At 45.7% G+C, this 20,383-nt stretch overlaps 1 protein-coding gene across 1 annotated transcript in view; it reads left to right on the top strand.

The window, feature by feature from the left end:
- The first annotated feature begins 793 nt into the window (after window positions 1–793).
- ADAMTS17 (ADAM metallopeptidase with thrombospondin type 1 motif, 17) overlaps window positions 794–20,383 on the top strand; it is an 87,977-nt gene continuing 68,387 nt past the window's right edge. The window contains exons 1-4 of the mRNA XM_011965265.1: window positions 794–892; window positions 996–1,126; window positions 1,798–1,918; window positions 9,744–9,909. Of these exons, the coding sequence (XP_011820655.1) occupies window positions 794–892; window positions 996–1,126; window positions 1,798–1,918; window positions 9,744–9,909 (517 nt within the window). The remainder of the gene's footprint in view (window positions 893–995; window positions 1,127–1,797; window positions 1,919–9,743; window positions 9,910–20,383) is intronic.

Genomic DNA, 20,383 nt, shown 5'->3' with positions numbered 1-20,383 from the left:
GTCGGCCCGTCGGGTCTGCTGCGGCTCAGGGTGGTCGCCGTGGAGGGTGGGGATGGGGCGCCTCTGCTGGAAGTCCAGCCTCCAGGGGAACCGGAGGGAACCTCCTGCCTTTCCACCTCTCCCCACCCCCCACCCCGGCTTTCGGTACCCACTATAGAGAAAGGGAGTGGGAGGGGCAGCATCCTAGTCCAGCGCCTCTGCGGCTGGTGGAACCCGCGCGGAGTTGGTTGCATGGGGTATACGCCGCCCGCCCTAGGGAGCGCAGATCTGGCAGGGATGAAACTGTCAGGGCTCTGGACAGAGGCGCCTTGGCCCCAGTGTAGACAGAGCACTGCATCTACACTGCTGTATCAGCCTGTATGTCACGGGAGTACCTATGTGCGTATAGGTGTTCTGTTCTTGAACATGGTGGTGGGGGAGTGGGCTTTCACCTCCCTTCCTTTTGAGTCTTCTTTCTGTACCTGGAACAGGAAGTTTGGAGAGGTACCCAGGCAGGCCGCGGCTCACCCCGCTCTTCTTAGCTGAAACGTAAGAAACAGGAGAGAAAGGGTGTTTGTCTTTGCTTCCTTATACTATTAGTAGGCATTTGTCTGGTGCCCACCCACAACCAGGCCTGAGGGGTGCTTACATTGGTGATGAACCCTATTCCTGCTCCCAGGAGCTCCCTTGCTGTGGTAGTAACTTCCCCGCCCCCAAGTCCCTGGCCTGTTGCATTTGAGGCACCCGTAACAGGTACTCCCGGGGGCTGGGGGGTTCTTGTGTGCACTCGCCCTGCCTGTGCACACACTTGATCATGTGGCTACACTGGTGCCCAGACGAGCACTCAGCTTCTCCATCGTGCCCTGAAAGCAGCACACATGGCCAGCAGATGGGCTGCCCCCAGCGAAGCTTGGTATGGACCCAGAGCATGAACCGCAGGGATGCTCTTTGTCTTCTGTCTTGACTGGCCTCTTTGGAGGCAGTTTCTGATATTAGTTTGTGTCTGTCCTTCCCAGGCACAAGAAACTCCTCCCCACATTTCCACCTTTTCTTATGCCGCCATCTGGAATTCTCCAGCCCTTACAGAGTCTCTGGCAAATCCTCGAGAATCTACGAAGCCAGAAGGCCTGGGGGTGCAAGGTGTTATGTAAGACCTCTCCTTTCTTCCCAGTGCTGTGGGTATCTCTGGGTATAGTTTCCTAGCTCAGCCTGGCTCTCCTTTCAGGAATTTTCTGAATTCTGATTAGGGTATGATCTGCTTTTGCTCAGCTGGGAAAAATAGGCAACTTTGGTGAACCAAGGAAAGTGATATAGACCCTTGGAGGGGGCCTGGTAGGAAGGAGCTAATGTGGGCCTGGGGCAGGGAATGTGGACCTGGGGCAGGGAATGTGGGCTGTGGGCAAGGAGGCTTAAGTAGGAGTGAGAAAGGCTCAGATCACTGTAGGGCTTGGGTCAAGGCTGTATCATGTTCTGGGAGGGACTGGAAGGCCCACATCATTTTTCCTGTTTTTGCCAAAGTGTTTAAAGTCTAAGTCACATCATTGTACTGTACATGGAAACATCTGAATCCCATTTGCTGCGGTTTAGTGAGTTTCTGTAGAGGTCAGAGTTTATACTTCTTGGTGTAAAGTTTCCAGCAAGGAGCTATCTGTGAAGGAGCCGAGGTGGAAAGCTGGATAACATTGATTTAAAATCCTCGCAGAGTGAGGGCTGGGCCCTTTCATAGATGGCATCTCAGCCAGCTTCTCAGCAAGACTGTCCTTCCCTTCAGCACCATGTGAGGGTGCTGTGCTTTAGATAAAGGAACCCGGCCAACAGGCTGAGTTCAGTGTGTGCCAGTGGCGGGTGTACCTCTAAGACTTCAGCTTTTAAATTCTGTTGTTTAGTCTGCCTTGTTCATCCCATTCATGTGAGCTGGACATTGGACACTTCCCCCTCCGTACATGTTGAAGACAGGAGGGAAGAGACAATGGGGTGACTTGGAGGTGGACCCCTTGCTTGCAAGGTGGCCCTGAAAGTGTAAAGAAAAGAAAGCAACAGAAACTTGGGCTAACCATGTTTGCATTGCAGACTAGCTTTGACTTTGGTTCTCAGTTCAGGCGGCTGGTGATGTTGTGTTAGTCCCTGTTGACTGTGGTGGAAGCTCTGTGAAGTGGAGACGTGGAGTTTTGTGTGTGTATTTGCTATGACAGTCTCGGCTATAAGGTGTGGGAAGGGAGGCTATAAGTGGATGATTTTTGGTGGCCGTGGATGAGGAGCATTTCAAAGTGTCCTTGTATCTAAAAATGAGGAGCAAGAGTCGGCAAACTTCTTTGAAGGATCAGATAAATATTTTAGGCTTTGTGCACCACATAGCCTTTGTTGCAGCTGCTCAAAGCTGCCCTTTTAGTGTGAAAGCAGCTACAGCTATGGAAGGCATACAAGCGAATGGATGTGGCTGCGTTCAACAAAACTTCATTCCGGATGTTGAGTATCATGTTAATTGCTGGTAAGTCCCACTGTATCGAACATCTCCTAAAGGGCTCAGCAGAGAGTGTTGAGTGCCTGGGCTGGGGGCACACAGGTTCTGTTCCATGTTGCATGGAGTCTGTGCTGTTTATCTCCAGAGACGTTTGCTGTTTAAAGGAGATGCATTATTATAATAGATCATTCCTTAGCTGTTTAGGGGCCATGGAGAGTAAAGCTCCTGTTCCATTTTTGCTCCTTCTTTTGACAGCAGACAGTCATGGGCCTGCGGCGTTCCTTTCTTAGTGTCTTATCTTGAAAAGCTGGGCCAACTGCGCTTTTTGGATCTTCAAAGACTATATAGACTTAAGTATTGATTGTTTTCTGTTTATGCTTCTTCATTGTATTTATATTTCCAAGAGTCTTTAGAGCATAGGCTTTTTGGAAGTGTTTTTATGAGCATATCATTTCAAAGCATGAACTTTAGGTGTATGAGGAGGGCCTTTCCACTCCTCAAGAATTTATGTAAGTTCGGATCAACTGCCTCTGTGACCAGGACCGGATCGTGGAAGGCCAGTGGAATTGGAATCAGGCTGAACTTCATAGGTAGACAGGCTAGCAGAGAAGGCACTTCAAGATCAGTATGAGTGTCAGGCTGTGAAAAGAATCTGTGCAGCTTGTCCAAAGTGAGTGGCTGGAGGGCTTGTTTTAGGAAGAGTGAACGAGAGGAGGGGACGGCTGGAGGCCCCTGCTGTCGGGTTTGGTCTGCCGAGCAGTGGCCATCCTTCCTTGGATGATACTCACAAAGCTTGGGAAGGCCTCCCACTGGAATGTGTCCACCCCTTCTTGGCCAAGGCTGTGGCCTGCCAGGGGCACACTGTGAGATGGGGAGACCGGACAGACCACCGGGGAGCTCTGGGCTGCAAAACATTAAGCCATAACCGCTTTCCAGGGCACCTTGAAGGACTGTGAGAAGGTCAGGGATCCTCCTACCATAGCTCCTCTGTTGTCACAGCCACATGCTGTAGGACTCTTATTTGGAATCACTGGGGTCAACCTGGTGGCCCAGCTCATCCTCACTCCGGCTGGTCAGCCTGACTGCAGACCATGTGTCCATGTTGGTAGCACGTCATTTGTGGGACATAGGACGTTCATAGTTCTGTACAGCTGTTCCAGTCCACTAGAGAACTTTTAGAGAATGCTCACCTCTAATTTCTAGGGGAGCAAGTGTAGTCCAGGTAAGAATAGATGGGGGCAGCCGGGTGCGGTGGCTCACGCCTGTAATCCCAGCGCTTTGGAAGGCCAAGATGGGCAGACCACCAGCACACGAGTTCAAGACCAGTCAGGCCAACATGGTGAAACCTCGTCTCTACTAAAGATACCAAAAATTAGCTGGGCATGGTGGTGGGCGCTTGTAATTCTGGCTACTCGGGAGGCTGAGGCAGGAGAATCACTTGAACCTGGGAGGTGGAGCTCGCAGTGAGCTGAGATCCCACCAATGTACTCCATCCAGCCTGGGCGAGCTCAGCCAGCTGATGAGTAGGCAGCTTAGGTTAGAAGTGTTGAGGACCCCACTTTTAAGAGGGCAGCCTGCGTTTGCATGACTCCTGTGATGAAGAAGCAGGTTTGGGATGTTACTACCTCTCTCTTTAGAAAAGAGTTATCAAACCCTTTTGATTGATTTATAAAATTGCCCAGCTTTATAATGCAGCCTCACTCGATGGAGAACAGCTGAGTAGGAATTAGTCTTGTCAAAAATGATATGGTGTGGAGACCCATTGGAAGGGACTGCATTATAATACATCATTATATTGAGACAAGTCTGAGGAAGGTACGTGGTCCTAAGTGATTACCTAGTATTGCTGAAGAATTGATCGTGTGCAGAATAAATATATTTGGAGAATACAGAGAATACAAAGCACATATATAGAACTTTGTAAAAAGAAACAATTGAGTGGATGTTAAGGGGCACTTTGGCAGGAGTGGAAGAAGGGCAAAGACAGTTTCGTGAAGTTTGGAGGCATGGAAGTATTGGAGGGAAGAACTCAGAAAGTTCTAAGGCCTCTGGCTGCCACCTCTGGAACAACATTCCTGTGGCCTCATGGTGGCTTCTCTTCACACCCCTTTGTCCTCTCCAGCACTGCATACTCTTGTGTTCCTCCTGATTGCCCAGGGCTTCATCCAGCTGCAGCTCTCCAGGCTGGGCTGACTCCTCTTAGGATGCCAGGCACTGACTGCTTCTGCACCAAGCTCCCCAGTAGCATCGCCTAGGACACATATTGGATTTTCCCACTTTGAACTTTTGTTTAGTTGACAACATTTTTAAAAAAATGAAAAAGAAGTAAAAGATGGGATGATGAACTGAAGCAGTTTTCTTTGACTGATTGCATTCTTGGAGCTTATTTCCTGAACTCTGAAATACTGCAGTTGCCTGATCTTGGATGTGTGTGATGGGGAAGATGTTTTTTGCAGCCAGTACATCTGAGGGAACCATGCAGAGTCGTTGGTTAACTTTTCCCTGGACCTGCTTCTGTGCACAGGTCCCCAGATGCATGGTCACATTCTTGCTTCTTAGGAAATGAAACCGTATGGCCATTCAGAGCTGCGATCTTGAGCAAGTCATTTAAGTCCTTTGAACCTTTCTGCCTGCAGCCATACAGGGGTAAATAACATGGGCCTTGCAAGGCTGTTGATAGAATGGAAGAAGATAAAGTCTCTGAAATCATTTAGTGAGAGCCTGGCACATTAAGGCGTTAAAAACAGGCTTCTTCTCTTGCCCTGCAGGCTGTTCCCAGACTTTTCCAGTTATACATCAGCTGATCAGTCATCGCTGTTGCCTGAATGAGCCGATCATTATCACACACCTGCCATGTGCAGGATGCTCTGGTAGGCCGCCCAGCAAGGCTCAGAGAGAAAGACAATGCAGGCCCTGTCTGGGAAGACAGTCCCAGCCTCCTGGAGGAAGGTGCGCTGGAGCCTGGAACTAGGCAGGGCGGGGTTTCAGGGAGGGAGGAGGGTAGGCTTCAGATTCCAGGAGGGAGGAGTGATGGAAAAGGCACTGAGGCCCCATTGTCCTGAGATAAGGGACCCATGAGTGGATTGGTGGGGTGGTTGTTTTAAGGGAGAGATGGGGGTAGAGGAACTGAACTGGCAGGCATGTGGATTAAATGGGGCAGGTCTATGGGTGCCAACCAAAGGCATTTGGACTTTATCCTAGAGCAGTGGTTCTCAGCCTTGAGCCCGCATTACAGTCCCCTGGAGGGCCCGTTAAACTGATGGCTGGGCCCCGCCCTGGAGTTTTTGATGTAGCAGGGCTGGGGTGGGCCTGAGAGCTTGCATTTCTCGCAAGTTCCCCAGGGGATGCTGATGCGGCTATTCTGGGAGGGCACTCTGAGGGTCACTGGCTGAGAGGCAATGGAGGATGGGTAGTTGGGAAATCCTGGGGATAGTTGTATGGGGAGGACTGGAGGAGAGGAGCACTTAGAGCAGGGAGGTGACTAGGCTCAAGCCTCCGAGGCAAGCCTCAGAAAGGAAGGAAGTCCACAGGAGAGGGACTCTGAAGGGCAGGCTGGCAGTCCGTTTTGGCTGGCTGACACTGACTAGTGGTCTGAAAGGGCTGACACTGAAGTGAGGGACGCTGACATTACTGAGGAGAGGCCTGCTTTGGGAAGAAGACCAAGCATCTGTGCTCAGGCATTTCACATTTGAGGCGGCGGCAGCAGGACTGGGGGAGGGGCCCTCTGGGTGATGCCTCAGAAGGGGTGCAGGTTGGGAAGCCCCGCATGGCCGTGTTGTGTGGGGGAGGCTCCTTCCACGGGAAGAGGTGCATGCCCACCGGAGAGTCAGAGGCAGGGCGGGAGGATCTGCAGTCACACGGTGGCTTTTTCTTCTTGGAAGCAGGTTGGTCCCTACAGGAAGCAAACTCACCACCCCGTTGGCCCCATCCTCTCAACCCATCTTGACCTAGAGAAGGAGACCTAAGACCCACTCCTGTTAACTGAGGAGCCGCAGACTCCTGAAGAAAGGCAATTCCGTTGCCATCTTTGTGGAGTCATGTGACTTTGTCCCCTCCCACAGAGGCATGCTGCTTTGAAGCATACAGGAGAGACTTTCTCTGTTATCTTAACTGCATTTTCTAAGTGAACCTGTGCTAACATTAGGTGATAAAAACGGCTGTGTCTTTCACACTCTCCACACTGCAGTGAGAGCTAGTCCTGCTTCAGGCAGGAGGTGGTGTGGAGTGAACAATACCTGATTTACAACTCTGTCTTAACAGAACCCTTCAAAGCAAGTACCCACAACAAAGAGAGTTGAAAGCACTCACAACTGCTGAAATATCAAGTTATTGCCTGATCCATTTTATTTGACCCACACTTCTTTAGTATAGCATACCAAATCCTGCAAAACTTTAAGATTTCTCTTTTAAGAGCACCATTTCACTGGGGGCTTTGTTATATCCCTTAAAACCAAGGGGCCTCAGGGTTGCCAGTTCTGTCTGCCATAGGCATTTATTTCTATACAGTTTGTGTCTTTGGAGGACGGTTGCAGGCCTCCTGTATCTAAGGCACAGGCTCATTGCTGGTATTTCTTTACCACCATCAGTGGGACAGAAGAGGCCTTGGACAAACATTTCCCTGAGTCTCCCCTCTCCGCACAGTTGGTGACTGCAGGAGTCACACAGATCCAAGAAGCCCTGCTCAGCTCTTGGGGCCACGTGCAGTGGTGGGCTAGAAGCAAGGGTAGTGCGCAGAGCTCCATGGAGGAAAGCCCGGGTTCCAAATCCGAGGACCTCTCCACATGGAATCAAGGCAGTAGGTGTCCAGGGTCTCCAGCACCCAGTTAAACACTAGGACAGCGCTTCTCAACCCTGGCTACACATTGAATTTTCCTGGTCACCTTTGAAAACATATCAGTTCCTTGGGCTCCACCCTAGATATTCTGATTCACTTGGCCTGGAGTAGGGCGGAGGCATCAGGATTTTTCAAAGCTCCCCAAATCATATCAATATGTAGCCGGGGATGAGAAGCCCTGAGCAAGGGGGTTGCAGGCCGTCCTTACAGGTAACTGCGTTTTCAGTCGCATATTTTCTTTTTGAGTAACTGTTATGTGGCAGTCATTGACAAAAACAGGAGTAATAATTCTGATCTTGCCTCAATGGAACAAACCGTTAGGTCGTGAAAGTGTCCTATAACATGTGGTAGTGGGCTGGAATTTAAGAGTGCAGGGGGCTGCAGGGAAGGGGGTTTATTTAGGGAAGAGAGGAGTCAGGGAGAGAGAAGGAGGGCTGGTGGGTATTTTGGCGTAAGACTGCGTGTAATGCACAGGTGGCACTTCTCAACAGGACGTTTGACCACTGGTGGTGTGCTGACAATGGCAGTGTTAGAGACGCTTGAAGGAGGCTAGGGACAGTGAGGGAGGAGGAGGCAGGGCCCTTCCTCATGCTGGTTCCCAGGGTGAGGGCCCTGTACAGTCCCTCCCTGCTGGCTACTCCTGGCCACATCCCTGCTTGAGGTTGGAGCCCAAGAGGGCAAGTGGCTGCCAGGTTGAGGACCCACTAGTCCATTTATCCATCATTCCCCAGCATTGCTGTTTTCTTCCTTAAGTTTATAGAAACCAGCACATGGGGTCCCTGAGAATTGTAAAGAAAAACCTTCCCTAAGGTGCTAAGTGATGCTTTGCATGTATATATGAGTGTATCTGTGTAGGATTTCTCACCAAGGTGAGATCTCCCTGTCTTGAAAAACTTGTTCGGCCTTACAACTAACAGCTAACGCCTTTTTATACCGGGGTTTGTGAATACAAACTCTAGACTGAACGAATAAGAACTGGCTTTGAACGTGCTAGATTGCGGGGAGGGGTTTGACCCACAGCCAGGGTGTTTCCACGTGAGTCCAGCCCCTCATTAGAGTGAAGCGTATCCTCTAGGGAGCAGGGGTTTCCTCCCACGCGGGGCTGCATCCCACGCGCTGTGCTGTACCCTGCCCACCCTATCTTGACCGCGGAAGTTTTCAGGTGTTCTGCACCGAGGCTGCGTTGTGCACAGCTATGATGGAGCTCTGCAGATCCCACTGTGGCCACCCTCTTCCATTTCTTCAGTTTCCGTAAAGCTTCCTAGTGAATAAACTCAAGTTTTCACTTTAAAGGAGAGGGAGGAAAGCTGTGCTCTCCTGCAGGTCATGCAGTGCCACTTTGAGACAGTTTTATTTGGGCAGTAAACTCTTTGAGTTGTTCTTGGCAAAAGTTCTAATGAAATGGAAACCTTGAAATATGCTTAGAGCGGTAAGTATGGCCTCACCCTGTATCTTGGGGATGCAAGGTTGCAGGCGATCTTATTAGTTGATCTGATTTACTTTCCAGGAATCTTGGTACCGGTGCATCCTTTCAGAATGTAGAGGGGGGTCTATCTCATTTGGCTTAAGTGAGCTTTATACTTGAGCCTGGAGTTAGCTCTGCGTGTGGGAGGGAGTGCTGCTTCTCCAAGTGTGGTCCCTGTATTACATGGGATCTTCTTAAAAATGCACATTCTTGGGCTCCAGCAGGACCTCCAGGTGATTTGGGTGCACGCTAGGCTTTGAGAACCAATGTGTGTCATGGCTTTTGAAAAGTGAGGGTGGAAGAGGGAGACAAGAAAGGATATCGTGACCCCCTGAGACTCATCCCCCAGATCTCCTGAATCTGTGCAATCAAAGGCAGTTCAGGATCGTTCCCAGGAGAAGGGAATGGTGACTGCATCGATCAGTGTACAAACCAGGTCCTCCCCTGGCCCTGCCTGGGTTCGATTTCCTTGAGAGATTTACCATTTTTACTCCACATAAGAAGGGAAACTAGCAGCAGGTGCCTGGGGAAGGAGGGCAAATTGTTTTGATGCTGTCAAAACAATATTAACATTACTTTTAATATACCCAGGATAAGATACATTTTTCCATTAGGGATATAAATGTCATTCCCAACAATTTCAGTGTTGCCTCCCAGGTGGACTTTTGTGAGGATGATTTTTAAAGTAACTTAAAAAATAATTTTAAAATTAAAAATTTGATAATGAAGTAGTTCATCTTCTCTGAAAGGCAACATGGAAAATGGATGTTGTTGTACCTGTGTCTGTATCCCCACCCCCAACGCAGCTGCTCTGTGGTATGTTTGTAAGTCACACAGAAGCTCACTCTTGGGCTCAGGTATATCTGACCAATTTGCAAAGAAAAGAGCCCAGACATGGAACTCACACCTAGGTGACCTTGCCTGCTCCTCCGGCAGTGGAGGGAGCCATGGGCATGTGTGAATGAGGAAGACCGACATTGCGTTTCCTTCTCCTTTCTGGACAGGTTGGCCTCATTCAGCTTGGGCAGGAGCAGGTGCTAATCCAGCCCCTCAACAACTCCCAGGGCCCATTCAGTGGACGAGAGCATCTGATCAGGCGCAAATGGTCTTTGACTCCCAACCCTTCTGCCGAGGCTCAGAGATCTGGGCAGCTCTGCAAGGTTCTAACAGGTGAGTCAGGGCAGCAGCATGACCGGCTTAGAACACACGCAGAGCCCGCATCCTTTGTGTGTCTCCAAGTGCACTGAAGCCACGTGAGTGAGAACTTACCTTCCCCTATATTTCAAAAGCTGTTTTATTGCCCTAAGACCACTTCCTTTTCCTTTCTATGTGTCTTAGTGTCAGCAGCCCTTTGAAAAAGTCATCGTTTTATTTCTGCAAGGAACCCATGATCTCTTTCATGCAGTACCTCAATTTTATATATCAAGAGCAAGTTGAGGTCCAAAAATCCTCTAGGGCTTATTGATCAAACCCCAGGTTTGTAGCCAAGCTTGGATGAGAATTCCCTCCTCCTGGTGCCCTGACAAGGAGCTCACTCTTAATAATACAGTGCTCCTGAGTGCTGGCTGCACTAATTAAAGCTACCTGGGACGCCTCTGAAGCTGCGATTCTTGCAGTGTGGCCCTTGGGCCAGCAGCATCAGCATCACCTGGGAACTTGTTAGAAATGCACGTTTTCAGGCCAGACCTGTGAATCAGAAACTCTGGGGGAGGGTCCAGTAATCTCTAGTTTCATGGGCCCTCCAGATGTGTGCTAAAGTGTGAGAACCACTGCTTTAAAAAATGCCATGCACTGGTTTGTCCCCCACCATCCTGATCTTTTTTAGTCTGGGGTATGATTTGGGTTCCAGTGTTTTTAAAAGTGATTTTAATATGCAGTGTAGGGGGAGAACCTGGGGCTCTTATACTCTGGGTCTTTCTTTGAGCATCCTTAATGTTGATTACCCATCACATGTTTAAGAACATTTCATGGGGCTGCAAATGTCTCCAGATGAAGTTGGATCACAGGTGGCATTTCCTCCCAGGAGATCGTGGGACCCCACTGCTGACTTCTGGGGGCTGTGCTTCTGTAGTTTAAAGACTTATCTTTGTATGAAAATGCAGTGTGTCTTAGTTTAGTATTCTGGTGATATTGGAAACAATGGGTCTTGGTTTAGTATCCTGGTGACATTGGGAATAAATTATGTGACTGCTTTAGAATTACCTTGTTATTTGCAAACAAGTTTTGCAGTTGAGCTCAGCTGCTGTGTGTGGACTTGATGGAAGTAGGTCGACTTTCTCCTTAGCCTAGTCTGGGTGGGCAGGGTGGGTATTAGAGGTGATTGTGCTGCATAGAGGGCATCTCTGAAACCTCAGGGGAGCTTTGAGTCTCAAATGGAGTCATTAGGGTTTTTCTGTTTTTTCTGCATCCTTACAAAAGTAAGGAGGACCAAATAAAATTACTAGTACCTAAAAAATACCATTTAATAGGAAACAGGGTCTTTGGTAAGTCTAATGGTTGTGTGTGGGCTTGATGTCAGTATGGCTTTTTTTTTTGGAGACACGGTGTCACTCTCTCACCCAAGTTAGAGTGCAGTGGTGTGATCATGGCTTGCCACAGCCTTGACCTCCTGCGCTCAGGTGATCCTCCCTTCTGAGTAGCTGGGACCACAGGCGTGCACCACCACACCTGGCTAATTTTTGTTTTGGTAGAGATGGGGTTTCGCCATATTGCCCAGGCTGGTCTTGAACCCCTGGGCTCAAGTGATCCTCCCGCCTTGGCCTGCCAAAGTCCCGAGATTATAGGCATGAGCCACTATGCCTGACCCTCCCCAGTGTGCTATTTTTAACCTGAGCCCCTGACTCTACCTCGTTCTGTCTTGACGTACCGGCGCAGAGGCAGAGAGATTTCTCTACGGCAGTGGTTCTCAGTCCTGGGTATACCTTGGCCTCACCTGGGGAGCTTTAACAACTCCTCACGCCTGGGTCCCACCCACAGAGAACCACTTTAATTAGACATCCTGAGGACATCTGGCAATGTAAAGGCTCCCAGGTGGTTCTGATGTTCAGCTGGTATTGAAAACCACATCACTAAGGACCGTTAAACCTGAGGAATAGCACCTGTGGGCCATCAGGAGTGGATTTTCCCATTTGAGCACCTTCAAGCAGGGCCATGCAATGAAACAAAGGATAAATACGTCTTCTCACTGTTCCCTCTGCTCACGCCACCGTTCATGAGCCGCTAGTCCATGGTCAGAACTCAGCATGCTTGTAGATGAGATAATGGGATGTTTGTCTAATGACCACCTTCCATCCTCTTTAGTCGTGTGATACTGAGGATCACTGACAACATGATAAATGGTGCTTGTGTTTGCCTTTTTGTCCCTAAGAAGAGTTTTGAGGCATTCTTTTGATAGACTGTTTAGCCTTTAATGAGGAAATAAAATTAACAAAACCAGGGTGGGGTGGATGTGATGGAAAAAGTTAAAACAAGAGCAGCCATTCAAGACTGTAGGGAGAAATTTCTGAACTTGCTTAAAAATATAATCTCTCCTTCCCTGCTCTCAAACCTTGCATCAGCTTGCTTTGAGCAGGCTGTAATGTGCGTATTTAAGGTTGTGCCAGACTCAGGCTCTGCGCTAGTGAGGAATACAGACGCAGAGGAGAGTTACATATTTTGCTTCTGGTCCTTCTTGCATTGCATGAAATATTCAGTAAATGTGGCTGTCCTGAGGAGGACAACGGGCCTTTTAATAGGCTGAGCTAATGAGCAGTCAGTTAGGCCCTATCTCGTTTGGATTAGCTTTCAAACATCAGGAGTTTAGAAATCAGGAAAATTAAATTTACTGGGACATCTGCAAAGTACATTCTTGAAGTTTCCTAGAAGTTTCCTAATCTTTCCTAGAAAGATTAATCAGGTTAATCCAAGATTTCCCATGGGAACGTGCTCTTCCTGGCTGAACATGGCAGCCATAGGTTTCATGCCCTGTTGTTGACCCTGTGTTATGATAACCTTGAACACGGTCTGAGAGTAGCCTTGTCTGCTCTTGTAGGTGAGGAGGAGTCTGAGAAACTTCCTCCGTGAAGCACTCAGTGTACTTGAAAGGTGAACCCAGGTGCGCCGCTGTGCTGATCAGGATTTTATGTCCGAGCAGGGGTGGGGGCTAGAAGGACTGACACAGCAAAGGCCACCTGGGAAATGTTTCTTTCCCTTGGACACTACTGAGGTTGCATTTCTAGTGGTCTTTGGGGCTTCAGGCGAGGGGACAGTCTGATCCTGTTTCCTACATTGCTTCTAATTTTGGGGGCCTGATAAACTGATCCATAAAATAGCACTCCAGGTTGGAACTTGGCAAACTAAAATGGTACCTTGGATATTTTGAAATGTTCCTTGATTTTTAAACAGTTATTTTGACTTCAAATCTTTTAATCTTCCTTCAGTGCTTTTTTTAATTTCTCCATTATGATTCAGTTTAGAATCTTCCTCCCAGCATTTTCATGCTCTTAAGTAACAATATGAATCTTCCTCTCTTCACCCGTGGTGTATTTCACATGTATGTGGTAGTAGGTGAAACAGAAGAGTAATTTTCCATTAACATTTGCAACATAGGAATCCCACTGATATGCTGAGTGGTGGTGAGCTCATTGGAACGTGATTTTGCCTCCAACTGTGGTTTCTGTGAAGCACTGATGTCTACTTTATAGGTTAAGTTCTGTTATCATTATCTTAAAAACTCATGGTGGTTATTTTCTAGTGTTGTCTTGTTCACTTATAACATTATAAAGGTAATGTCAATGAGTATTTGATGGATACGGTAACTCTTTAGAAACTGTGTATTGCTAATTTATGCAAGAATTTGCATGTGTAATACGTGTATATCCTCTGTAATGTGCAACTGGTCAGGTCTTGTGCTTTGTACCAATTATGCCTAGTGTTCCATCATTGGAACACTAAGCTTGTGGAAGTTGTTTATACCCTACTGCTCAAGGTCATTGCCAAGGTCTGAGTTTTCACAAAAAAAATTTGCAACCTCAGGCATAAATGGGTTAAGATTCATTTGGTTGGAAATGACAGAAATCAAACTGGCTTAAACACTAAAGACATCATTGACATTAGTTCATGCAGCTGACGAGTAAAGCAGGAGTTTGGACGTCAGGTAACATTTGCCCAAACTTCACTTCTCTGCAATTACTTCTTTGTATGACACCCTTGTGTCCTCACCTGGCTCCTCTTAGGGTGACAAAGAGGCAGCTAGGATGAGGAGGTCAGCCATTCTGTTTAATTGGGATTTGAAGTGGTTTGGCTTGGATTGGGTTTGCCACTAGCTGCAAAGGTTTATGGCAGGCTTAGGTCTCTCCCCATATAGAGCGTAGGTGCCAGTACTCACGTGACTATGCAGCTACCACTCTGTTTCCATTCCTGTCCTGACTTCTACCAGCCATCACACACTTAGAAGTCTGGAGTAGATTTAGAACATCTCGAATCCAGGTGTAATCCATTATTCCAGCCTACACAGTTAACATTTGGCTGTTTCATCCTTATTTCCACAGCTTAGATGCTAATTAGCTCCTCATTCCACCTGTGCCCCAGGGATAACTGTAGCTGCTGATCTTTGCTCAGCAAGGGCTCCATCCCTCTGAAATTTGGTTCCTCTACACTTCTTTGAGACCTTAGCTCTCCCAGTGGATAAAATAAAATATGATTTTGTAGTTCATCTGGTGTTCTTTGTTGTAAAAGTGGTAGTTGGAGTCTTTCCTGTCCTTCTATATCTTAACTGGAAGCAGAACCTAAGAGGAATGGCATTAAATTGCTACTTTGAGTTTTTTCAGGTTAATATTTTAAATATTTATTGGCATATAAATGTTAACTCTGTAAGTAGACATCAGTAGTTTAAGAATTATTCTACAAAGAGAAAAAAGAACCGTGGTAGAGGCCCAATTCTGTTTCCCTTTGGTGTAACTCCAGAAAAAGAGTCCCTTAATATCTCTGCACCTCTGTATTTGGAGCAACAGAGGCTGCTCCAAAGCACCACAGACCTGGGGGCGTAACAGAAATTTATTGTTTTGTTGGTATTTGTTATTCACAGTTCTGGAGGCTGAAAGTGTGAGATCAGGGTGTTGACAGGGTTGTTTCCTTCTGAGGCTATGAGGAAAGGATCCGTTCCAGGCTTCTCTCCTTGGCTTGTAGATGGCTATTGTGTTAGTCGATTTGTGTTGCCCTGAAGGAATACCTGAGGCTGGTTAATGTACACAGAAAAGAGCTTTATTTTGGCTCAGAGTTCTACAGGGTGTACACAAAGCATAGTGCCAGTATCTGCTTCTGGTGTAGCCTCAGGAAGCTTCCAATTGTGGAAGACGAAGGGGAGCCAGCCAGCCTGTCACATGGTGAGAGAAGGGAGCAAGTGAGAAGGAAACAAGAGAGAGAGTGAAGAGGTGAGGGTCTTTTTAAACAGCCAACTCTTGCATAAACTAATGGAGTGAGAACTCACTCATCACCATGGGGATGGCACTAAGCCATTCAGGAGGGATCCACCACCTCCCTCTAGGCTCCACCTCCAGCATTGGGCAGCGTGTTTCATTATGAGATCTGGAGGGGACACCCATCCAAACTGTATTGGCCGTCTTCTCCATGTGTCTTCACATGGTCTTATCTCTGTGCATGTCTCTGTTCAGATTTCCTCTTAGGAGGATCCCAGTCATTGGATTAGAGCCCACTGTTGTGACTTTATTTTAACTTAGTTACCTCTGTAAAAACCCTATCTGCAAATGCACACATATTCTAAGGTCCTGGGGGTTAGGACTTCAACATAGGAATCTGGCAGGGTTCTGGGGTAGTGGGCGGGGGTGTGGTGCACAGTACAGGCCACACAGCCTCTGTTTTCTTACCTGTACCATGGGATGGCAATGCCTGTTGTAGGATAATTGAGGAGGAACGCCGAGAACCAGGGGTGCTGTAACCACTTCCAGCCACTCTGGGAGCATGTTCAAGAGAACTCTCATAAATGCTAAAAGGTAAAAATCACATTTACAGGAAACTATAAATGGGCCACCCAAAGGGACCTTGTCTACAACGATAGATACCATCGTTGGCTGGTCAGCTATTCAGTCATGCTCTTGATAAACATTTGAGGGACTGTGTAACCTCAGGCAAGTTAGAATGGTGCCAACCTCTCTGAGCTGCTGTTTCTTCCTAATGTCATCTACCTCTTAGGGCTTTTGTGAGTATTAAATGAGGTAATACAGACTTGCCACTTAGGGCCAATCCATGTTGGCTATTGCTGCAGCTGCTGTAGTTATAATTCACCTGCTCATTTTTGACTATGGACACCACTTCAATGCCCTTGTTCTGTATTAAGTCAGGGAGAGAGAGGCACTGCAGAGCACTGAGCTGGGAGCTAAAGACTCTCATTAGTATTCTTGAATCTGTCATTCTTGCCTCTTGAGCAAATCCACAGGGAAATCAAGGAATCTTAGTATTTGTAGACAGAGAGTTGTACTTTCAGGTCATATGCTAAGTTTCCCTACTCATTGACCCTCCAGACACTGGTCAGATTTGCATACTATGGCGAACATGACATAGTATGGTCCTTGCCTCCAAAGAACTTAGGGTTTGGTGGGGGAGATAGGCAGTAAAGACATAAATGAATGTAGCAGGTATAAATTATTTTGAGTTATGAAATATTTACAACAGGCAAAACACAAAACAGAAACCTATGTATCCAGCGTTCAGACTTGATCTATGTTAACATGTAGTCAGATTTGCTTCAGAGTTTTTTTCTTTTATTTGTTTATTTATTTGTTTGTTTGAGATGGAGTCTCACTCTGTTGCCCTGGCTGAAGCGCAGTGGCGTGATCTCGGCCCACTGCAACATCTGCCTCCCAGGTTCAAGTGATTTTCCTGCCTCAGCCTCCCGAGTAGCTGAGACCACAGCTACTCACCAGCACGCCCGACTAATTTCTGTATTTTTAGGAGAGACAGGGTTTTGCCATGTTGGCCAGGGTGGTCTCGAACTCCTGACCTCAGGTGATCTGCCCACCTTGGCCTCCCAAAGTGCTGGGATGATTTCTTCTCTTTTTTTTTTTGAGAGAAATGAACATTTATGGATATGACTGATGGCGTTCTTACCCCCTGTCATGGCTCTGGCTTATTCCCTGGAAGCAACCACCAGACTGACCTGACATAGGGGAACCCTTCCTTTCCATGTTTTTTATACTTTTTTTTTTTTTTTTTTTGAGACGGAGTCTCGCTCTGTCGCCCAGGCTGGAGTGCAGTGGCCGAATCTCAGTTCACTGCAAGCTCCGCCTCCCGGGTTTACGCCATTCTCCTGCCTCAGCCTCCCAAGTAGCTGGGACTACAGGCACCCGCCACCACGCCCGGCTAGTTTTTTTTTTTTCTATTTTTTTTAGTAGAGACGGGGTTTCACTGTGTTAACCAGGATGGTCTTGATCTCCTGACCTTGTGATCCGCCTGTCTCGGCCTCCCAAAGTGCTGGGATTACAGGCTTGAGCCACCGCGCCTGGCCGTTTTTTATACTTTTATAGCACTTATGATATGTAGTCATAAACTGCATACTGTATTGTTTTGTATGTTTTAAAATCTACGTAAATGATTTTATGCTGTGCAACTTGCATTTATCACTCACAATCATGTCGTCTAGATTTATCCATCTTAAATGCAAATCTGGTTCATTTATCTTTATTGTAGTTTTGTCTATTAACCTTTTCAGAGAACTAGCTTGGTCTTATTTTTCTTTATTTTTGAATTTCTATTTGTAGCTTTATTATTTTTTTCCTTTATTCCTTTTTAAAATGTTCTCTACGTTTAGTCCTGTTGCTTTTTCCCTAACTTCTTGAGTAAAATACCTAGCTCAGTAAATTTTACTATCTTCATTTTAAATTTCTATATTTAAGGCTACACATTTCCCTGTAAGCACACCTGCAGATACATACAAATTTTCATATGTAATATTTCTAGTACCCACTTCTAAATAGTCTGTAATTTCTACATACTTTTTCTCTAGAGAGGCAGTACAATATAGTGGTAAGAATTTAGAGACAGATTTACTGGATTTGATTTCCTGTCTCTACCACTAGCTTGAGTGACCTTGTGTTATTTATTTCACCCCTTTAAAGTATCTCAATTTCTTTATTTGTAAAAGGGTAATAATGATTGCATGTATTTTATGAAATTAAGATGATTAAGTTAATTTATATAAACACAGCATGTGGCAGAAAGTAAATACTATGCTATAAATTAATTGAATTTTTATTTTTTCATATAATTTTTTGGTATCTTTACAACATGATTTATAATTCTAGTATAACAATGGAGAATGTAGCACATATGATATTTCCATTTTTTTTTAATAGTGTCAGTATCTCTGCTGCAATTTCCTGTCTTTTCATCCATCATGAGCACATTTTCCTTTAAGTCCTTGAGCATTATGGTAATAATTGCTTCAAAATTCTTGTCTGCTGTTCTAACATCTGCGTCATCTTTGGGTTTGGTCTACATTGATTGTCTTTTCTCTTGAAAAGGGGTCACATCTTCCAACTTATTCATGTGTCAAGTAATTTTGGATTGTGTTCTGGATATTGTAAATGTAATGTGGAGATTCTGAATTCTATTACTCTGGAGAGTATTTTAGCTGGCAATTAATTTTGTTGGACTCAGACTGCAGAATTTGTATCTCGGGTGGCAACTCAAATCTCAGTTATTTTATTCTTAGGTAGACTGTTTTCCATGTAGGCATCATCCTGAGAACTGGGTAGAATTTATATACAGAATTTTGGGCTTCCCCTTTGTGGATCGCTCCTTTCCAGCATGCCTCCCCCATACTTTCCAGTCACCTTATTGCCCTGCACTGTGTCCTCTGGTTCTTCAGATCACAGGGGCTGCAAGCTTTCTGTTGGGGCATTACCCCATCTGCGTGGCACTGACCAGGCCTTCCCTCAGTCTCCTGTGCTGTTCCTGTCTTCCGAGTGTTGACTCCACCCACATCTTCCAACCTTCAGGTGTTTGGATTTTTTTATGTTGTTCAAGTTTATAGTTGCTATCTATAGGAGGGTTAGGTTTATTAGATGCTTTGGAGCATGCTGAATTCCATACGTTATTGATTTACTGGTAATGGTAGAGATTTGCATTGTGGCCTAGAACATAGATGTTTTTGTTTTAATAAATGTTTTATGTATAAATGAAAAGAGTATATAATCTCAAATTACTGCAAACAGTATGTATTTTCTAATTGTTGTGTTCTATATGCCCATTTACTGAAGTTACTGTGATGTCAGAATCATTTATATTCTCATTATTTTGGACCTGCTTGATTTGTTTTAGAGATATATTAAAAATCTCATAACTTATTGTAGCTTGGCCAATTTTACTTTTTAATTCTATTGATCTTTGCCTTATAAGTTGTGAGGCAGTATTGTTTGGTGCACACAGGTGTAGGAGCCATGCTGCTGGTGAACCATTCCTTTTATCATCGTGTAATGGGCCATTTTTATCCCTGGTAATACTTTTGTCCTTCCAGATGTTTTCAGCTAATGTTAGTATTGCCAGTCAAATTTTATTTTGGTAAATGTTTGCATGCTGTTTCTTTCCCCTTAGTTTTATTTTCAGTCGTTCTCTGTCATGATGACGTATGTATGTTTCTTAAAAGTAAGATGTATTTGAATTTTTTTTTAAACATCAAATTTGGGAATATGTTTTTTCATTGGCAGGGTTAGTGTTTTCATGTTTCTAGTGTTATTGCCAGAATTCATTTTATTTCTAGCACCTTATATTTTGTTACCTGTTTGCTATACCATGCTTTTTCTTTGCTGCTGTTTCTTTTTGTTTTTGTTGTTTGTTTATTTCTATTGGCTTGACCAACTTTTAAAAAAATTTTCCCCTTCTCTCTTTCACTGGTGTGGAAGTTTGATAATCTATTAAAATTTTGTTGTTATTGCCTTAAAAAATCTATATAAAGGAAGTCTGAGGCATCAGGTTTCTTTCATTTATAATACAAGAGCCTTCAAATGCTTTAACTTTGATTTTATATGTTATTATTGTCTGTTAATTTAACCATATTTTGTCTTTGTCTCTTCTTAATGAATGGTAATCATGTTTTTGCAGTTAGAATTATTTAGATTTACTGGTATCTTTGTCAGCTTGCTCAGTTTTGTTTCTTGCAACCCACTTCCCTGGGCTTAATGTCCTTGAAGAACATTTTTAAATGAGGGTTTGCAAATGGCTAAATTATTATTTTTGCTTCATCCAAACTGTATTTTACTCCTACTCTTTTTTTTTTTTTTTTTTTCCTTTTGAGACAGGGTCTTGCTCTGTCTCCCATGCTGGAGTGCAATGGTGTGATCTTGGTTCACTGCAACCTCTGCCTCCCAGGCTCAAGGGATCCTCCTACCTCAACCTCTTGAGTAGCTGGGACTACCGGCATGCACCACCACACCTGGCTAGTTTTTAGCATATTTTTAGAGACAGGTTTTCACCATGTAGCCCAGGCTGGTCTCCATCTCCTGGACCCAAGCAATTGGCCCGCCTCGTCCTCCCAAAGTACTGGGACTACAGGTGTGGGCCATGGTGCTCGGCCTTCACCCTTCCTCTGAGTGATGATTTAGCCAAATACGGAATTCTAGGTTGAGTCTTAACACTTTAAAGATACTATTGT

This window comes from Mandrillus leucophaeus, unplaced genomic scaffold, assembly GCF_000951045.1.
Source record: "Mandrillus leucophaeus isolate KB7577 unplaced genomic scaffold, Mleu.le_1.0 Scaffold719, whole genome shotgun sequence".
Taxonomy (NCBI): domain Eukaryota; kingdom Metazoa; phylum Chordata; class Mammalia; order Primates; family Cercopithecidae; genus Mandrillus; species Mandrillus leucophaeus.
This window is presented reverse-complemented; position numbering and strand designations above follow the sequence as displayed.